General features: G+C 35.6%; 1 protein-coding gene across 1 annotated transcript; it reads right to left on the bottom strand.

Annotated features, from left to right (window-relative positions):
• Window positions 1-5,918: 5,918 nt before the first annotated feature.
• Window positions 5,919-7,052, bottom strand: LOC127095731 (uncharacterized). The gene has a single exon (XM_051034380.1). The coding sequence runs from the start codon at window positions 7,050-7,052 to the stop codon at window positions 5,919-5,921; it is 1,134 nt and encodes a 377-aa protein (XP_050890337.1).
• Between the last annotated feature and the right edge of the window lie 12,835 nt (window positions 7,053-19,887).

The following is a 19,887-nucleotide window of genomic DNA, read 5'->3' on the forward strand; positions in this document are numbered from 1 at the left end:
AATCTACACCTACACCGTATTTCACTCTTCATTAATATGGTGAACAGTGAAATATTATAATAATATATATTTTAAAAATAAAATATAAAAAAAAATATTATTATTATTTTTAAATTAAATAATATTAATATAAAATTGTGTGATTAACCAACTTCATAATTTTATTAACATTGTATTAATCAACTTTGATGACTTCTCAAAATTTAGTTATACAACTAAAGTTTTACTAACCAACTTTATAATTTTATTAACCAACAATTTTGATGTACTAGTAAAAATTATTTTCAATATTTAGACATGTATTAAATAACTTTATAAAAAAATTAAATTAAAAAAAAATAATGTTCACCGTATAAATACGATAAACAAAATATATATATATATATATATATATATATATATATATATATATATATATATATATATATATATATATATATATATATATATATATATATATATATATATATATATATATATATATATATATATATATATATATATATATATATATATACACACCCCGTAAACAGTCTAAGTCTATTCTGTGTATGTACACAATGTAAAATATGGATGTTTTGATATTTCATAAACTGAAACAATTAAAATTAAGAGGAGGTGGTTAGGCTCAAGGCAGTTTCATTCCATGAGGTTTCATAATCGATGAACAACAAAAAAATAAGAAAACAAAAGTGTGAACACAATAAACGGAATCATACCTTCATTACTGTCACTGTTGATGCAGTAAAATCATCGTCGTCGCACTGCTAGCAGGATTATCACCAAGAGCGACAAGCTTCTTCTTCTAGAACGAGCTTAGTCATTTAGAAAAAGATGGATTCGAGTGCCGATCTGAGGAGATGGAGGCGAGTTGACTCGACAAGATAAATTATGTCTCCTCGATGACCACAACGGAACTTGATAAAAATGGCTTTCACAAATCTCCCCCGAAGAAAGAGTGCCTCAGCTTCTAACGAGGTTGAGATAATGAACAACTCCTTCGACGCTGCCAATGGCGAGATCGAGACACAACCTATATTTAAGTACAACGAGAAGGGTATTGAAAGACCTCATTTCTCCTTGTGTTCGGAGGTCAGTATGTCGATGATGTAGGAGATTTTTTGAGGTTAGAAAGCTCATCCAATTTATGTCAACGAATGCGGAGATGTAACGGATATTGACAAGAAAGAGTGGAATAAAGATAAATGGCCAATGTTAGGAAAATAAACAAAAACAACAGAAGCATTACCATTAAATATGAAAGGAAAAATGATTATATCCCCAAAGTGAGAATAGATCACGAAAATCCACCAAACCTTCCTTGGCTGTGAGGTGTGAACCTGAGGTCGGGTTAGTACGATGAAATTATGGTATAGGGGAAGGTCATAAACGACTGATTAGTGTATATGTGATTGGTATAGGGGATGATGAGGCGATTAACTCTATTTTTAGGATCCTAGACTCTTATATTGATATTTCTTTCACCCAATTGTCTCCCGTTGATGGTTGGTTTCAAGGCCTCTTCATATGTCAACCTTGTCCCCTTCTATTGAATAGTCACCATAAATAGATTTAATGACCATTATTGATACGTAACTGGCTCCTTATTAAGTATTTTGTAATCGGTTCAGTCTTTGGAATGTCATAATGGCTCCGACTTGGTTGATCCTTTTAGAGCTCCATAAGATACATACTATTTTATTTCAAGCCATACATCGACCATATCAAAATCGGGAAATATAATTGATTCTAAAATTCCCCATTCGATGTGACTTGATTTCGATTTCATGCCTCGACCGGTAAGATAATTTCTGGGGTGTACAATCACAATTTGTTTGCAATGAGCTAAAAGAGGGTAAACATGGATATGAATCAATGCACTATTGCGAAATAGACATAGAATCTATGAAAAATGAGCATTGTCAAAAGCAAAGTAATCTTAAAAGAGAATAAAAAAAGGTTAGAGTATTAAAGACTAAGCTTGTTAAAAACCAATACTTTTCCTAATACAAGATAATTTACGACTCAAACTTCGTAGAGAAATTAAAAGAAGAATACACAATTACTTATCAAACACAAGTCTTTGAAGCCTTCAAATCAGATCAATATGGAAAAAAGGATGCAAAGCTCATTATAGTAAAAGCTAACAACAACTTACAAACTGGATTTACATGAAGTGTATTGGAATGCTATAATAGTTTGACAAAAAGCAAGCCCATGGCTGAAGCTTTCAAAATGAAAACTTGTCATCATACTGACAAGTTAAGTTATACTACGAAACAATAAGAAGCAAAGTGGAAAAAAAAGAGATTCACAATTTGCTAAGTTAGCCTGTTAAAAGCTTTTGGTAGAAATAGAAATATTGTACCTGTGATGTAGACAAGGTATATCTAGGCAATATAAGAGATGCTTCCTTGGTTATACATGATTCATATTTGTTTCCCCTTTTAGAGGAGCAAGAAGAGAATGTTGAATTTTCAAGGGCCCTAATATCTCAAATCCAAGATGAAGTCATTGTCCCTTATGATAGAGATTAATGAAGGTGTGAAAAATACAATAAATGAGAGTTTGAATTGAATTTTACAAAACATTTTTTTTACCAACTTAATAACACCACTTAAAAGTTAATAACAAAGAGATAAAAACACAAATATTTTTATCCTGATTCGCTTGAAACTCAAAGCTACTTCAGTCCATCCGCCAAGGTGATTTTGCCTTATACACAAGGACTTAATCCATTATAATCAACAGATTACAATAATCACAAACTCGCAAAGAATAACCTTCTTTGTCTTCTCAAGGATCTGATTATACCCTAGTCTCCTTAAGGAATCAAACAAATAGTTTGAATAATATTTTGTGTGTTACAAGTTGCTTCTATACAAGAAAATTTTACACAAATGATAAATAAACACTTAAAGAAAAACTATGTACCAAATTTGATAGCTTTTCACAAAGAAACATACTTGTCAAATAGTCGTAGCACTAGTAGATTTTTTCAAGTCTCCAAGTCTCACCTATATAGCATAAGAAGAGACAGTTGGAGGGGAAAATAGAGAAAACTCATAGACTGGTTGTCCACTGTTGGATGGTGAAATGAGTGATATTGCGTATTGTCATTCTCCCATAAAATCAGTGACATGTGTAATGTATAATATTGTCCTTGCCCATGCAATCAGGTAGTGGAAAGGATATTTGATTTATATTATGTATTATATGATCACGTGCCTATTTGATCTTATCTTCAAGTTCATTGGCTTCTGATGAAAATTGATGAAACATGAAATGAAGAAACATAAAGCTGGATTCAAAAACTTCAGAATCTTTGATCAGAACCTTGACAACATCAGTAATCTGGCTTTAGATCTTCAGAATCTTCAGAGTCTTCAGAATCTTCAGAGTCTTCAGATTCTACAGTCAGAGCCTTGATAACGTTAATCGTCTGGTCTGAGATCTTCAGAATCTTCAGCTATGTAGTATAACTTCATAAGCTTGTCATTCTCCAGAAGCTTGGTGATCAAAGTCATGTCTAGAAGTCCAAACTGAGATAACGTTGCAGCATCAACCTAACATCTTCTCAGAAGCTTCTCAGGGGTGAATCAGCATAGAAGCAGAAAGATCATTGCAGCAGCAACATTTAACATCTTTCAGAACTTCTTATAACTGGCGCAAAAGTGGAATTAGAACATATTGTTCAGAAACTGATGACGTTCCACATCATATACTCAGAATTAGAACTGGTTATTAAAGCTACACAATAACAAACCATTAGGATACCAAAATTGTTCTCATACAAATACAACATTTTTATCATCAAAACTCAAGGTATAGATGCAGAACCAAATCTTGTTCTAACAATCTCCCCCTTTTTGATGATGACAAAACATGTATTTTGATGAACAGTTTTGTACAGGGTAATCACAGAGGAATACATCTTATAGAAGCACAAAGCTCCCCATGAGATGTATAATCCTAAAAGGATAAAATCAGAATGAAATAACACTTTCCTGATTAACGTTTTTGAAGTACCAAAGTGATTTTCAATCAGAATCTGGTTTGTCTTCAGAAGTTGCTTGATGTTGTACAGAGCACTGGTTTGTTAACATCAACACCCTGACAAGATTTACTTTAGAAGCTTGGTTGAATTATTTTAAAGAAGCTTCAGAGCTAGTTGTTTTCATAAGCTTGAATTCTGGTTCTCTTTGAAATTCTGTTTCAGAGCTAGATTGCCTTTGAAGAGAAGAACTCTTTAAAAAGAACTTTCAGAACCTGCTTAAGAATTCTTCTAAAAAAACTTGATTGCCAAGTATGCTTATTATGGAGGATATACTTCCTCATAGCTAGATTCCTAAATTTTCTAATTCTTCAGAATTTGATGTCAAGTACCCAATGTTCCAAGTTTATAACATGGTTATGAATTCCTTGAAGATTCATATGCTTGAATCTTATTCTCAATCATCAGCATGAAGGTTTTTTGGACTCAGATAGAAGACCATTTCATCAGAAACTAGTAACTCGTATTTTGATATTTGAAACTTCATTAAAGCTTCTGATGTTTAAACTTAACCATTCTGCCCTTTGAACTTAACCTTGTAAAATAGTTAACAAACTATTCTTCTAAGTAGTTGTTAGCAGAAAACATTAAACAGTGTTTGGGTTTTTAGTTAGGAATCTTCCCCTTATATATGTTTCTCCCCCCTTGCCATCAATCGAAAAGACATATACAAATAATAAAAGAAATATCGAAAGAAACAAACACAATTTTTCATTGATTAATGCCAACAGAAAAAAAAGATACAAGCAGAAACATTAAAGCACTTAAAAGAAAAATAAGTTTTTAAGAAAACAAAGTGCTAAGGGTTCTGAGGAGGAGGCGGAGGAAGTTTGTATAGTATCAACTAAAACATCATATCTTATTTGTTCAGACGCTCTTTGACCAGAGCATTATCATCTTTGATTTCCTCAATGGTCTTCCGAAGCACATCAGGAATTTCTCCATACGAAGTTCCAACAGATTGTTGAGGAAAAGAAGCTTCAACTTGTTGGATCTCATAAATAACTATTTGAGAAGCAGCTTCTTCCATAACCCAGTCTTGATGCCCATAATCAATCTCAGCATCTTGAACAACTTCCTCACCCACTTCTTGAATAAATTCCTTAATCTCAAGAGCAGGAAGACACAACCGAGAATTTCGTAACTTCCAGATTTCTATTAAGGGAACAAACCCAGAACAAAAGTTTCTTTCTGATACTTTTTACCCAAAGTTCTTTATCTTAGAGATTTTTGAGTTACTCCACCTTCTGTAGGCTTCTAAAGCAGAATCACTTTCAATCGGATTTGCTGAAGAATGACTAGTTGTCATACCTTCATGCAGACGACTTCTTGAATCTGACTCAAACTTCCTCAGAATCTTACCAATGTTGGATGTAGGTTTGGGTGGTTTGGGGAAACTAACAGTAAGGTCTATTTGGGTTTCATCATGATCAGGACCATAGAGAGTTAGAAGTGAAGGGAAAATGGTTGAAGGTGTTTCTGGATCAGATACTAGTGGTTCAGGGGGGTTTTTAACTTTGGTTTTCTGTGTGGGGAGCAGAAATAGATGGTGGTGGAGTGGGTGAAGATTGTAATTATGAAGGAGATGATGTTGATGGTATATGTTGATGTTGTTGTGACTGAGTTTCAGAAACTTGAGGAGTTTCTGTAATAGGTTATATGATGGGTGTTTCTATGGGAGGTGGAAGTACGATGGGTTCAGAGATTGGTTGGGAAAATATTGGTTGAGAAAATATGGAATGGGCTGAGAAGTGGGAAATGGTGGTGTTGGTAAGATTCTTTCAGAAACTATAGAATCTGAAATAATACGATTGCTAGCTTCAGGAAGCTTACCAGAAGTAGTAGATTCTGAAGCTTTAGATGATTATTGGACAACACCAGACGTGTCATTCAAAAGCATTTCTTTATGGCTCTCACTAAGAGGCATCTCATCTTCATCCAGAAGGACATCAACTTTCTTCTTCTTCTTTTGAGGTCTTGAAGATCCTTCTTCTTTTGATTCCTTCTTCCTTTTCCCATATACATCTGGATAAGTTCCTGGTAAGTTAAATGGGTCAATCATTGGGTCAATACCACCCTTAAGACAACTCTCAAGATAATCCATTAGAATTTCTGGAGGAACAATCTTAGTAAAAATTGGGAAGTTGTCTACCAGAATCCTCATTCCACATATATCATCCTTTGAGGGAATGAAATATGACCTTACAACATTATAAATGAGACCAATGCTATTTATATTCTTACCCCAGAAGATCTTTCCAACATCCTTCACAAGTTCATCAGTTAAACCACCGACCAGAAGGTCATCAACCAGACCATTCTCAACAAGAAGGTCAGAAATAATCCTTCCATTGGGGATGAACTTGCTTTTTCTCTTATTTGATGATCCACCCGTTCTGGATTCTCTTATTGAATCCCTCATGAATTTTAACAAGATAGAAGGGGATGTCAGCTTGAGACCCTTCTCTAGAAAGAACAACATAAACTTCTGACGAGTGTTGCCATAGTTAGAACTATTGGTGTTAGGCCTATGGTGAATGCAACCCAGAATAATTTTGAACCAAAGTCTTAGGTTGTTGGTTAAATCCTTGGCATTGGGACCTTTAGCATCCTCAACATTGGTTCCAGCTTTGAAGATGATAGGAGCAATAGTTGTTTCTCTCTTAGCATTGATCTTGGCACTGTGAATTCTTTTTCCCTTTCCATTGTGCGAGATTAAGTCAACAATGGATTTCTCAGTAATGCCAATCTTCCTGTTCATAACATAGGAAGTTATTATTTCCTTTTTTGCAGTAGGATGCATCCAAAACTGCTTCCCCAATATTGAATAAACAGGAGCGCTTAATCTTTCAAAGAAACCCTTCAGTTCTTGGTGTTCCAAGGTTTCAGAGAAATCGAAGCCATTATCCTTCAGATTCTTGAAGTCCACAATTGTTTCACAAAGCACAGTTAACTCATTAACATGAGTGTTTAAAGTTAACTCAGGAATCCCTTCCATGATGGGATGTTTTCATCAGCCATAGAGCAACTGGGAGAAAGTTGTTGTTGAATCTGTTGTTGAGAAACAACCATTGTTGAAGTTGAATGAGAGGTTGAACAGTTGCAGAGAGGTGTTTTAGGTTTGAAAGATGAAAGTGTGGGAATATTGTGAGTGTAGTGTGAAAATGCGAGTGAAGTGGGTTTATATAGAAAGAATTTTGCAATGATGACAAGGTAAAAATACGCATTCATAAGGGGAAGCATAAAAGTTTTTAACCTAATTCTAAGAATTGTGAAACCCAATGTGTCACGCTTTCAACATACATGCTTAGAAAGTGGGACAACTGTCACCACATGAAATCAAACGATATAACAACCATTTAATGCAATGATTGTTGAGAATCAAGAAGACAAATAGATAAGATTGCTTCTGATCAAAACCTTTCTGATTCATGAAACTTCCTTACTTCAAAAAGCTCACGTTCCAAAGTCAAAAAATAAGATTCTTAGAATCTAATCTAGAGTCATGAAGACTTAAACATTTTGAAATACATCTTTTCATTCTACACAAAAATCCATAAATAAGTTTTTCAGAATGAAAACGAACCTATTTTTAGCAAAGGGTTTTGTAAAGATATCAGCCCATTGATGGTCTGTATCAACAAATTTTCGATGAAAAATACCCTTCTGAACATAGTCACATAAAAAGTGATGTTTAATTTCAATATGTTTAGCCCTAGAATGCAAGATAGGATTCTTATACAAACATATAGTAGAAGTATTATCATAGAGAATAAGAATGTTACTCTCAGATATCTGATAATCTTCCAGCTGACTCTTCATCTAGAGTATCTGAGTGTTAATCAGGTAGTTGTAATATATTCAGCTTCGACTGTTGAAAACGTAATTGTTGTTTGTCTCTTGCTGGACCATGATATCAGATTGTCTCCTAGAAATTGACAACTTCCAGAAGTACTTTTCCTTTCTATTCTGTCTCTAGCGTAGTCAGCATCACAATAGCCTACTAATTTGTATTCACTTGATTTTCTATAAAATAAACCAAGATTAGTAGTACACCCTACGGTCACTATTATAAGCAAATTTGACTTTTTTGGTACATTTGAGTGTCAATGTATCTAGTCCATACAAAAATATCAAATTTTCTTATAATAGTGACCAGAGGGTGTACCTTTTAGATACCTAAATATTCTCTTAACAATGGTTAAGTGAGTCTCCCTAGGATCTGATTGGAAGTGAGCACATAAGCAGACACTGAATAAAATATCAGGTCTAGAAGTGGTTAGATAAATGAGAGAGCCTATCATACCTCTGAATAGCTTTTGATTTACCTTAGTGCTTACCTCTTCTTTCTCCATAATACATGTAGGATGCATTGGAGTATTTTCTTGCTTGCATTCTGATAAGTTAAACTTCTTCGGAGGTTCCTTTGTATATTTGCTTTGATGAATGTACGTTCCTTCTGAACGTTGATCAATCTGGATTCCAGGAAGAACTTGAGTTCTCCCATCAGACTCATTTCAAATTCTTCCTGCATTGACTTAGCAAAATCCTTGCACAATAAAGCATTAGCATAACCAAATATAATATCATCAACATAAATTTGCACAACCAATATCATTCTTAAAGGTTTTGCAAAAGAGAGTTGTGTCCACTTTCCCTCTGGTAAAATTATTTTCCAAAAGGAAGTTACTTAGTCTATCATACCAAGCTCTGGGAGCTTGTTTCAGACCATATAACAACTTTTTTAGTTTAAAAACAAAGTCGGGATTTTGAGAGCTTTCAAAACTAGGAGGTTGGTCACATATAATTCTTCAAAAATATATCCATTTCAGAATGCACTCTTAACATCCATTTGATAAAGGATGATGTTATGATTGACTGCAAACGAAATTAAAAGAAGAATATACTCTAACCTGGAAATTGGAGCAAAGGTTTCTGTATAGCCTATACCTTCTTGCTGACTATAACTTGTAATATCAATCGAACCTTGTTTCTGCCAACCTCGCCCTTCTTGTTGAGCTTGTTTCTGAAGACTCATCTGATTCTAATAACACGGAAACCGTTTGGTTTCTAAACAGGATCCCAAACATCGTTTCTGGTGAATTGATTTAATTCGTCTTGCATAGCCAGAATCCATCATTATCCAAAAGAGCTTCATCAATTGATGTGGGTTTTATCAAAGAAACCAAACCTAGAAGAGTTTCTTCAAAAGGTTTGTGAAGATCTAGTTCTGACTAAAGCATTTTTATCTCCCAGAATTAGTTCTTCAAAATTAGAGGTTCTTGGTCCACTCTTCTTTTGATGAGTTGGACCAAAGATAACTTCTGGTTGAGTCGTAGCTCAGTCGTTTGCTTCAGATTTTTTAACTTTGCCTTCTGAGTCATTTTCTTTATAATCAGTATCCTTGGATTTTGAATATAACAAGTTGTGTTAATTGCTTTTTCCCAGAAATGCTTAGCCATGTCAGTTTCTTGGATCATTGTGTGAGCCATTTCTTACAAAGTCATATTCTTTCTTTCTACAACCTCATTTTGTTGTGGATTTCTAGGACAGGAGAAATCATGGGAAATTCCATTTGCATCAAAAAGATTTTTAAAATGTTTATTTTCAAATTCGCCACCATGATCACTTCTGACTCTGACTATTTTGTAGTTCATTTCTGTTTGCACTAGTGAGCAGAAAGTAGATAACATGGAATGTGACTCATCCTTGTATTTCAAGAACTTTACCCATGTCCAACGACTATAGTCATCAATGATGACCAATCTAATCTTCTTTCCATTGATATAGGAAATTTTCACTTGTCCAAACAAATCAATATTCGGATGTTCTAATGGTCTAGAAGTAGAAACAACAACTTTCGCTTTGAAAGATGTTTTAGAAAACTTGCCTTTCTGACATACTTCTCAAAGAGCATCTGAAGCAAACTTCAAGTTGGTAAGCCTCTAACTAATCCAAGCTTATTTAGCTGAGAAAACCTTCTCATGCTAACATGGCCCAAACTCTGTGCCATACCCATTTCTCCTCATTAACAAACATTAGACATTTTACATTTTGATCCTCAAGATCAGAAAGTGTGATTTTATAAATGTTATTCTTTCTCTTTCCGTTAACAGCCTTATAAGACTTTTGATTAAAAATGATATCATAACCATTGTCACTAAGTTGACTAATAGACAAAAGGTTATTCATCAGACCATCAACTAAAAGAACATTAGTAATAGAAGGAAGTTTACCGTTACCAATAGTTCCAGAGCCAATGATCTTTCCTTTATGGTTTTCTCCGAAACTAACGAAGCCTCCAGGCTTAAGTTCCAAGTCTTGGAACATAGACTTTTTGCCCGTCATATGTCATGAGAGTCCACTATCCAGGTACCATGATTGGTGTTTCAGCTGAGTTGGTAAGGATTTCTACAACATAATTATTGTATCCTTAGGTACCCACTTTCTGGGTCCTCTTTTGTTAGTTTTCCCAGAATTTCCTACAACTTTGGGTTTTTGAGCAGAAGGATAATCATGGGGAATTTGTGCATGATACTTAGGTTTCAGAATTGAGTTCTTACCCTTTGAATGTTTCTGTGTCTGTGTAGAAATATCAAGCTCAGTGCCAGCAGGCACGAAATGCACATAGAGAGGTTTTGGCTTTACCTTATGACTTTCGTCAGGTTTGATAGTTTCTGTACAACCTAAACCTTTATTTCCATTTCTGCTAAATCCATAGATCAAAGAAGCCATTTTTCTTCTACCTATGCTTTTATCTAGAAAATACTGGAATGCTCTGTCATATCTAATGACACAATCAATACCAGAAGCTTCTGAGACTATTTCCTCCTCTAGTTTTGAAAATTTTCTTTTCAAAGCAGAGTTATTACATTCTAAAGAAATCACTTTTTCATTTAGAGAGGAAATATATTTCTCAAGCTCACTACGAGTTTCAGAAGAAACTACTTGGACTTGTTTAAGGTCCTTGTATTTACTCTGAAGACTCTGGTACTTTTCCAGTATTTCAGAGAGACATGACTCAAGATTAAAACAACATAGGTTAGAAAATACCTCTTCAGAATCAAAGTCAGATTCTGATTCTGATAATACCTCTTCTTCTGGTTCTTCAGCACCTTTGAGATCATTTGTAGTTTCCATCAATGCAACATTGGCTTTTTCTTTGTTATAATCTTCTTCTTCGGATTCTGAGTCATCCCATGTAGCCATCAACCCCTTCTTGCCTTTAGAAAAAATCTTCTTAGGCCTTCTGTCCTTTTTCAACTTAGGACAATCATTTTTGTAGTGGCCCGACTCCTTGAACTAAGAGCAAATAACTTCTTTTCCAGAACCTTGCTTCTTCTGTATAGACAAAGAATTAAAACGACCAGTAGTCCTTCTAGATCCTCTGAACTTCCCTTGACCATTGTGCATGTGCTTCCAGAGTCTGCTGACTCTCTTTTAAATTAGAGACAACTCATCATCATCATCTGAGTCTTTATTAAATCCTTCTGATTCTTCCTCAACTTGATAAGCTTTTGTCTTCTTAGGCTTAGACTTTAAAGCAATAGATTTACCTTGCTTCTGAGGTTCATCTTCCTTGAGCTCAATCTCGTGACTTCTTGAAGAACTTACAAGTTCTTCAAGACTTATAATATTAATATCCTTTTCCAACTTTAAAGTAGTTACCATAGGTCTCCATTTTTTAGGAAGACTTCTGATAATATTGTTGACGTGGTCAGTTGTAGAGTATCATTTGTCCAGATCTTTTAGTCCTGCAACAAGCATCTGAAACCTTGATAACATAGTCTCAATTGTTTCATCATCTTCCATTTCGAATGCCTCGTACTTCTGGGTTAAGGCCAAGACCTTTGTCTCCTTTACTTGAGCATTCCCCTCATGAGTCATCCTCAGAGAGTCAAATATGGATTTGATAGAATCTCTGTTTGTTATCTTCTCATACTCAATATAAGAGATGGCATTTAGCAATATAATTCTACCCTTATAATGATTTTGTAAATATTTCTTTTGTTGATCATTCATAGCACTTCTCGCTATATTATTTCCTTCATCATTAACTAGGTGAACGTAGCCATCAACTACAAGATCCAAGAGATCAACATCGTAACCAAGAAAAAAACTTTCTATTTTATCTTTCCAAAAATCAAATTTCTCACCATCAAAGGTTGGGGGTTTTGCACTGTAGTGATCTCTTTCAATATTGTTAACAATGTTAGTGATGTTAACGATGTTAGCAGCGACCATTGTTTCTGACACAAACTGGACCGATACTGAACACAGTGGAATGTTGATAAAACTTTTATCACAATCAGAACCAGACTCTGATGCCAATTGAAGGTATGAAAAACACAAGAAAGGGGGGTTGAATAGGGTCTTACAAAATAAAATCTTTTTACCAACTCAAGAACACCACTTAAAAGTTAATAACAAAGAGATAAAAACACAAGTATTTTTATCCTGGTTCGCTTGAAACTCAAAGCCACTCCATACCATCCACCAAGGTGATTTTTCCTTATACATAAGGACTTAATCCATTATAATCAACATATTACAATAATTACAAATAATAACCTTATTTGTCTTCTCAAGGATCCGACTATACCCTAGTCTCCTTAAGGACTCACAAAGAATAACCTTCTTTATCTTCTCAAGGATCTGACTATACCCTAGTCTTCTTAAGGAATCAAACAAACAATTTGAATAATATTTTGTGTGTTACAAGTTGCTTCTAGACAAGCAGATTTTACACAAATGATAAACAAACACTAAGAAAAATGTGTATAAAAGTTGATAGCTTTTTGTAAAGAAACAAACTTGTCAAAATATTGTAGCACTTGCGTATTTCTTCAAGTCTCCAAGTCTCATTTATATAGCATAAGAACAAGACCGTTGGAGGGAAAAATGGGGAAAGCTCGTAGAACGGATGTCCACTGTTGGATGGTGAAAGGAGTGATATTGCATACTGTCCTTCGCCCGCAAAATCAATGATCAGTGTGATGTATAGAATTGTCCTTGCCCACGAAATCATATGGTGGAAAGGATATTTGATTTGTACTATGTATTATTTGATCACGTACCTACTTGATCTTATCTTCAAGTTCATTGGCTTCTGATGAAAGTTTATGAAGCATGAAATAAAGAAACATAAAGTTGGATTCAGAAACTTCAGAATCTTTGGTTTGAACCTTGACAGTAGTTTGGCTTGAGATCTTTAGTATCTTTAGAATCTTCAGAGTCTTCAGATTCTACAGTCAAGACCTTGATAACCTCAATCGTCTGACATGAGATCTTCAAAATCTTCAGCAACATAACATAACTTCAGAAGATTCTCATTCTTCACAAGCTTGGTGATCAGAGATACGTCTGTCATACCCTAAAATTCACTCTACCTTCCACAAAGTTCATCTAGGTCACTAACCCTAGTCATATGCATATCTTCATATCATCCATTTCACCTGCATGGTCGTTGGTCTAATACAAGAGGACAAATATCATAGATTCAAAGCTTTGTGCTTGCACCTAGTGGAGATCAGGGTTTCTCTGCAACTCAAGGTGACTCAATCAGTCAAACCCTAATTGGAGGTATCTTTGGAAGCCTATGTGTATGCTCAGCATTATAGATTCAATTGTGACTTCTTGTTGGTTTCTATAAACGCTAACTCCCCCCCCCCCCCAATCCCTAATTCATGGCCACCACTCCTTATGTGTATCCCTAACCTCATTTCATTGGTTCACTATCATCCCATGGTGTGTATGTTCCATTTGTTTGGCCAAGATCCATCATCATCCCATAGTTCATGTGTTTTCTTTGGATTGGTTGGTTTTAATCTCACGGCCTTACATGTTCATCTCTTGTTTGTCTATGATCATTGTGTTGGTGTAAGCCCTAGAGGCCAATACTTTTGGTACTTGTATCGAATTATTTATTAATAATAAAAGGCTTTTTCTTTATTATGTTTGTTTAATAAAGTCCCTGGAATAGATAGTCCGTTTAATGTATCAAGTGTGACTTAATCATGAGAGCACATTAAACATAAGGACACTATTCTTAAAGTATCCGTAGTCGAGCTTTATTGTGAAGTGGGATAACATTAAAGCATGGAGACTATTATGTTTATAGACTGATGATCACATCTCATGGATCATGGATAAGGAGTTATCAAGTCTCAAACATAGGTATGAATATTAAGAGTAATATTTATACTGGATTCACCCGCTATGAGAATACTATATAGAATGTTATGCAAAGTGTCATAAGTTATTCTCATGGTGATAATGGTGTATACCACTCTTCGACCTGAAACCACTATGGATCCTAGATGTATAGTCGAGTGATTTATTGTTGATCCAACATTGTCCGTAACTGGATAACCATAAAGACAGTTGATGGGTACTCCACAAAGCATGCTAAGGGACATGAGTGACCTAGATGGAATTTGCCCATCCTGCGTAACAAGATAAATGTCTATGGGCCTAATATTGAACTGGACAAGGATGACACGGTCTATGCCTTGTGTTCAATATAGACATAAGGGCAAAAGGGTAATTATACACATAATTATTATCACAGAAGGATTTGTCAGATCACATGACATTTTCGTGTCTTGGGTAGCAATGATGTGTTGCTAGATATCGCTCACTGTTTATTATGTTAAATGCGTGATTTAATATAATTACCAACGTCGCGAAAACCTACAGGGTCACACACAAAGGACGGATTGATGAGAGATAGAGTAACTAAGGAACACCGTAGGGTACGGTGCACTTAAATGGAATACGAAATATGGTAAGGTACCATACGCTTAAGTGATTTTGGGCATATTATAAGATATGGCCCAAAATACACTTAAGTGGGCTTTTTAGCTTAAAGCCCACACAAGTGGTTCTATAAATAGAACCCTTGGGTAGAAGCATTGTCACTTTTGCATTTTCGTTTCTCTCTCTCTCTCTCTCTCTCTCACTCAAAGCCTTCATTCGTAGCAGCTAGCACTGAGATTGAAGGAATCCGTTCGTGTGGACTGAGTAGAGGCGTTGTCATCGTTCAACGTTCGAGATCGCCACAAGAGGTAACGATTCTATCACTGATCATGCCCATTCGTAAGGATCATTAAAGGAGAAATTTTTAAATTCCGCTGCGTTTTGGATCGCCATTCTCCTTCAATGGTATCAGAGCCACTTACGAAACCATGAATCTGATAACTGTTTATTTTCTGTATTAATACGATTAAAGACAGAATGAATCAATGATTAAATTGAGATCGATCAAATTATATATATGATATAAGTAATCCTTATGCAAAATACATTATATATGATATAGTGTTCCCGTTTCATTCATTCAAACACTTAATGGCTATTTTCCTTTGAGCGATCAATGGTCGTTTGCTTCTTGATCCGACATTAGTATGGTGAAGCAATGATGTGTTGATCAATCATACTGAATCAACAATCGAGATGTATTTGATGGTTTGAAATTGGTGCATCAGGGTTAGTGACGGCACAAGGGTTGTGTTGTCAGAGAGTTATGCGATTGGGGTTGTGACTGCACAAGAGTTGTGCTTTCTAAACACTTTTTTGAACAGTGTTAACCGGTTAACGCATATGGTTAACCGGTTAACGCGAAACGGAATACAGCTTTCTAACAGTTTTTCAACAGTGTTAACCAGTTAACGTATTTGGTTAACCGGTTAATGCAAAACAGAATACAAATTATGAACAGATTTTCAAACAGTGTTAACCGGTCAACGTCTATGGTTAACCGGTTAACGTAAGGCAAAATTCACCCGTTCGGCTAACTCTGCGTAATGTGATCGGTCGTCGAGATTTAATTTGGTTTTAATTGATTAAAAGAATTAAAATTGATAATAATAATAATGTGTTTATTATTGTCTTGTGGTGATCGGTTATGGCCTTAGTTTTCCTTTATTTTGTTTTGGGTTTTAAAATACGACCTACGTGTCGTGCCTCTCTTTTAATCTCTCAATGTAACTTCTTTTCTCATCTCACTCCCTCGTATGTAAAACGAGTTTCTTTATGTAATGTAATGTTATGAAGACAGCAAAGAAGTCAGTGCCAAAGGAGGACAACCTTGAAGATCTTGCTTGGAGAAGCTTAGATCGTTATTAGGTTAGCTTAGGTTCTCTCATTGGCTTGGGAGAATAATTGCGCTAGGGGCCATAACTATTTCATTATATATGTATGTTGATGCATGTGAATGTATGTTGATGCATGTGAGAGACGATTTATATGATAAATAAGCCGGTGAGATCAGAATAATTGCAAATTCCCTCAAATTAAAATATTAAGTTTATGCTTTCCAAGTTTTAGCACTCATCAAGACTAGTATCGGATAATGTAGGTTTCGCCTACGTGAGGTGCATGTTCTATATTAGTAAGGTGCGATGGGATAATTGTAATATCCAACTGCTAAGACAATGGGTCAAACTTAACTAAACAAATTATAATAATATTATATATGTTTGCTTTCCAAGTTTTAGCACTTATCAAGATTAGTATCGGATAATGTAGGTTTCGCCTAAGCGAGGTGCATGTTCTATATTAGTAAGATGCGATGGGATAATTGTAATATCCAACTGCTAAAACGATGGGTCAAACTTAATTATGATAATATTATATATGTTTAGAAGCAAGAGTTGGGAATGATCCATATGATGGATTGGAATAAGGAGTTATTCACCCAACTGAAATTTTCGAGAGTTGTATGAGATACAATTGGAAGGAGTTCCTACCTAAATAACCTAGTTTTGTGTAATCCGCCTACGCGGACTTAGAACGAAGTGAAATATGGATCTCGACCCACTAGAAAATCTTCCAACGGGATTTTCCGAATCAAATGATGAGGGTCATTTGTTTTGAGTAAAATAGTGGGAGCATATTTAATTAAAGGCCTAATTAAATATGTTAATGATACTTATATTTTCATTAATCTCAACAAACAACAGCCATTTTGCGATCAATCCTTGACAAAGATAAATTGTCAGGGACAAATTTTCTGGATTGGCACCGAAACATGAGGATTGTCCTCAAACATAATAGAAAGTTGTATGTCTTGGAGACACCTGTTCCTGAAGAGGAACCTCCTAGTTTTGCACCTAAGGCAGAAAGAGATGCTTATAAGAAGCATGCCGATAATGCAAATGAAACTGCTTGTCTCATGCTGGATGTCATGAACTCAGAGTTGCAAAAGCAACATGAGAACATGACAGCGTTCGATATGATCGAACACCTGAAGATGCTCTATCAAGAGCAAGCAAGGCATGAGAGGTTTGAAGTTTCAAAAGCCCTTTTTCAAGGCAAGTTAGCTGAGGGAGCCCCTGTAAGTCCCCATGTGCTCAAGATGATTGGGTATGTGGAAAACCTTGAAAGGTTGGATTTTTCCCTCGGAAGGGAACTTGCGACTGATTTGATCTTGCAATCGTTGCCAGATGGAGTCAGTCAATTTGACCTAAATTTCAATATAAATGATATGGACAAATCTTTTCATGAACTGCTAGCCATGTTAAGAACTGCTTAGCAGAATCTGAAGACAAAAGGGAAGTCCATTATGATGATCAGAAATGGAAAGAGACAGAACAAAAGGCCCACCAAGCAGGGTGATAAAGGGAAGGGCAAGGAAGTTTCCAAACACAGACCCATTGTTGCTGCTTTGAAGCCTAGTGGAGGCATAGCAAAGGCAGGCACCTACTTCCATTGCGGTAAGACCGGACACTGGAAGAGAAAGGGCCCAAAGTACCTGGAAGATAATAAGAATGGAGTAGAGACTTCAACTTCAGGTATTTTTGTTATTGAAATTAATTTATCTACTTCTGCATCATGGGTATTAGATACTGGATACGGTTCTCACATTTGCACAAACGTGTAGGGACTAAAAAGGAGTAGAGATTTGGCAAAAGGTGAAGTCGACCTACGAGTTGGAAATGGAGCAAAGGTTGCTGCTTTAGCCGTAGGAACTTATGTATTGACTTTACCTAGTGGTTTAATAATTCAGTTAGAGAACTGTTATTATGTACCTGCAATTAGCAGGAATATTATTTCCATTTCTTGTTTGGACAAGTTTGGTTTTTCATTTATAATAAAGAACAATTGTTGCTCAACTTATTTGAATGATATATTCTATGCTACTGAACAAATGAACAATGGATTATATGTCCTTGATCTAGAAATGGCTATTTATAACATTAATACTAAAAGGATGAAACCTAATTAGTTAAATCCAACTTACCTTTGGCATTGTCGATTAGGCCACATAAATGAGAAACGCATTTCCAAACTCCATAAAGATGGACTGTTGGACTCTTTTGATTATGAATCATATGAGACATGCAGATCTTGTTTAATTGGAAAGATGACAAAGTCTCCATTCACAGGAAAAGGTGAAAGAGCTAATGATCTTTTGGCCCTCATACATACTGATGTATGTGGACCACTGAACATACTAGCCAGAGGAGGTTTTTAATACTTCATCACATTCACTGATGATTTCAGTAGATATGGTTACGTGTATTTAATGAAACACAAATCAGAGTCATTTGAAAAGTTCAAGGAATTCAAGAATGAAGTACAAAACCAACTAGGTAAGAATATTAAAACTCTTCGATCAGATCGAGGTGGTGACTATTTAAGCCTAGAGTTTGATGACCATCTGAAAGAGTGTGGGATCCTATCCCAACTTACTCCTCCTGGAACACCCCAATGGAATGGTGTATCTGAGAGAAGAAATCGAACCCTGTTGGACATGGTCCGATCCATGATGAGTCACGCCGATCTTCCAAACTCCTTTTGGGGACATGCACTGTTGACAGCAGCTTACACACTTAACCGTGTTCCATCCAAAAAGGTTGAAAAGACACCATATGAGATATAGAGTGGTAAGAAACCACATATGTCTTACATGAAGATTTGGGGTTGCGAAGTTTATGTGAAACGACAAATTTCAACTAAGCTTGAGCCCAAATCTAACAAATGCTTATTTGTGGGGTATCCTAAAGAAACAAGAGGGTATTACTTCTACAATCCTTCAGAGGGCAAAGTGTTTGTCGCTCGAACAGGAGTTTTCCTAGAAAAGGATTTTATTTCCAAAGGAATCAGTGGGAGGAAAGTAGAGCTTGAAGAAATTCAAGAATCACAAAGCATCGATACACCTATTGAGGAATTAGAGCAGGAAACACAAGTAGTTGTGGAAGAGCAACCTGCTCAAGTAGAACAAGACCAGCGTAGGTCAAGTAGGATACGTCACCTACCTGAGAGATATGGATATCTCATAACATATCAAGGTGATGTATTACTCATGGATCAAGATGAGCCTGTGACCTACCAAGAGGCCATAACTGGTCCCGAGTCTGAGAAGTGGCTAGAAGCCATGAAATCTGAAATGGATTCCATGTACACAAACCAAGTTTGGACCTTGGTAGAGCCTCCTGTAGGAGTTAACCCTATAGGATGCAAGTGGGTCTTCAAAAAGAAGACTGACATGGATGGTAAGGTACATACCTATAAGGCAAGACTGGTTGCAAAAGGATATAAAAAAATTCATGGGGTTGACTATGACGAAACCTTTTCACCAGTTGCAATGCTTAAATCTGTTCGGATTTTACTTGCTATCGCTGCATATCATGATTATGAAATATGGCAGATGGATGTCAAAACTGTTTTCCTTAATGAGAATATTCTTGAGGATGTGTACATGACACAACCTGAAGGATTTGACATACCAGAAGAAGCCCAAAAGATATGTAAGTTACAAAGGTCAATCTATGGATTGAAGCAAGCTTCCAGAAGCTGGAATCTTCGTTTTGATGAAACAGTAAAACAAT

The sequence above is a fragment of the Lathyrus oleraceus genome, chromosome 6, assembly GCF_024323335.1.
Source record: "Lathyrus oleraceus cultivar Zhongwan6 chromosome 6, CAAS_Psat_ZW6_1.0, whole genome shotgun sequence".
Taxonomy (NCBI): domain Eukaryota; kingdom Viridiplantae; phylum Streptophyta; class Magnoliopsida; order Fabales; family Fabaceae; genus Lathyrus; species Lathyrus oleraceus.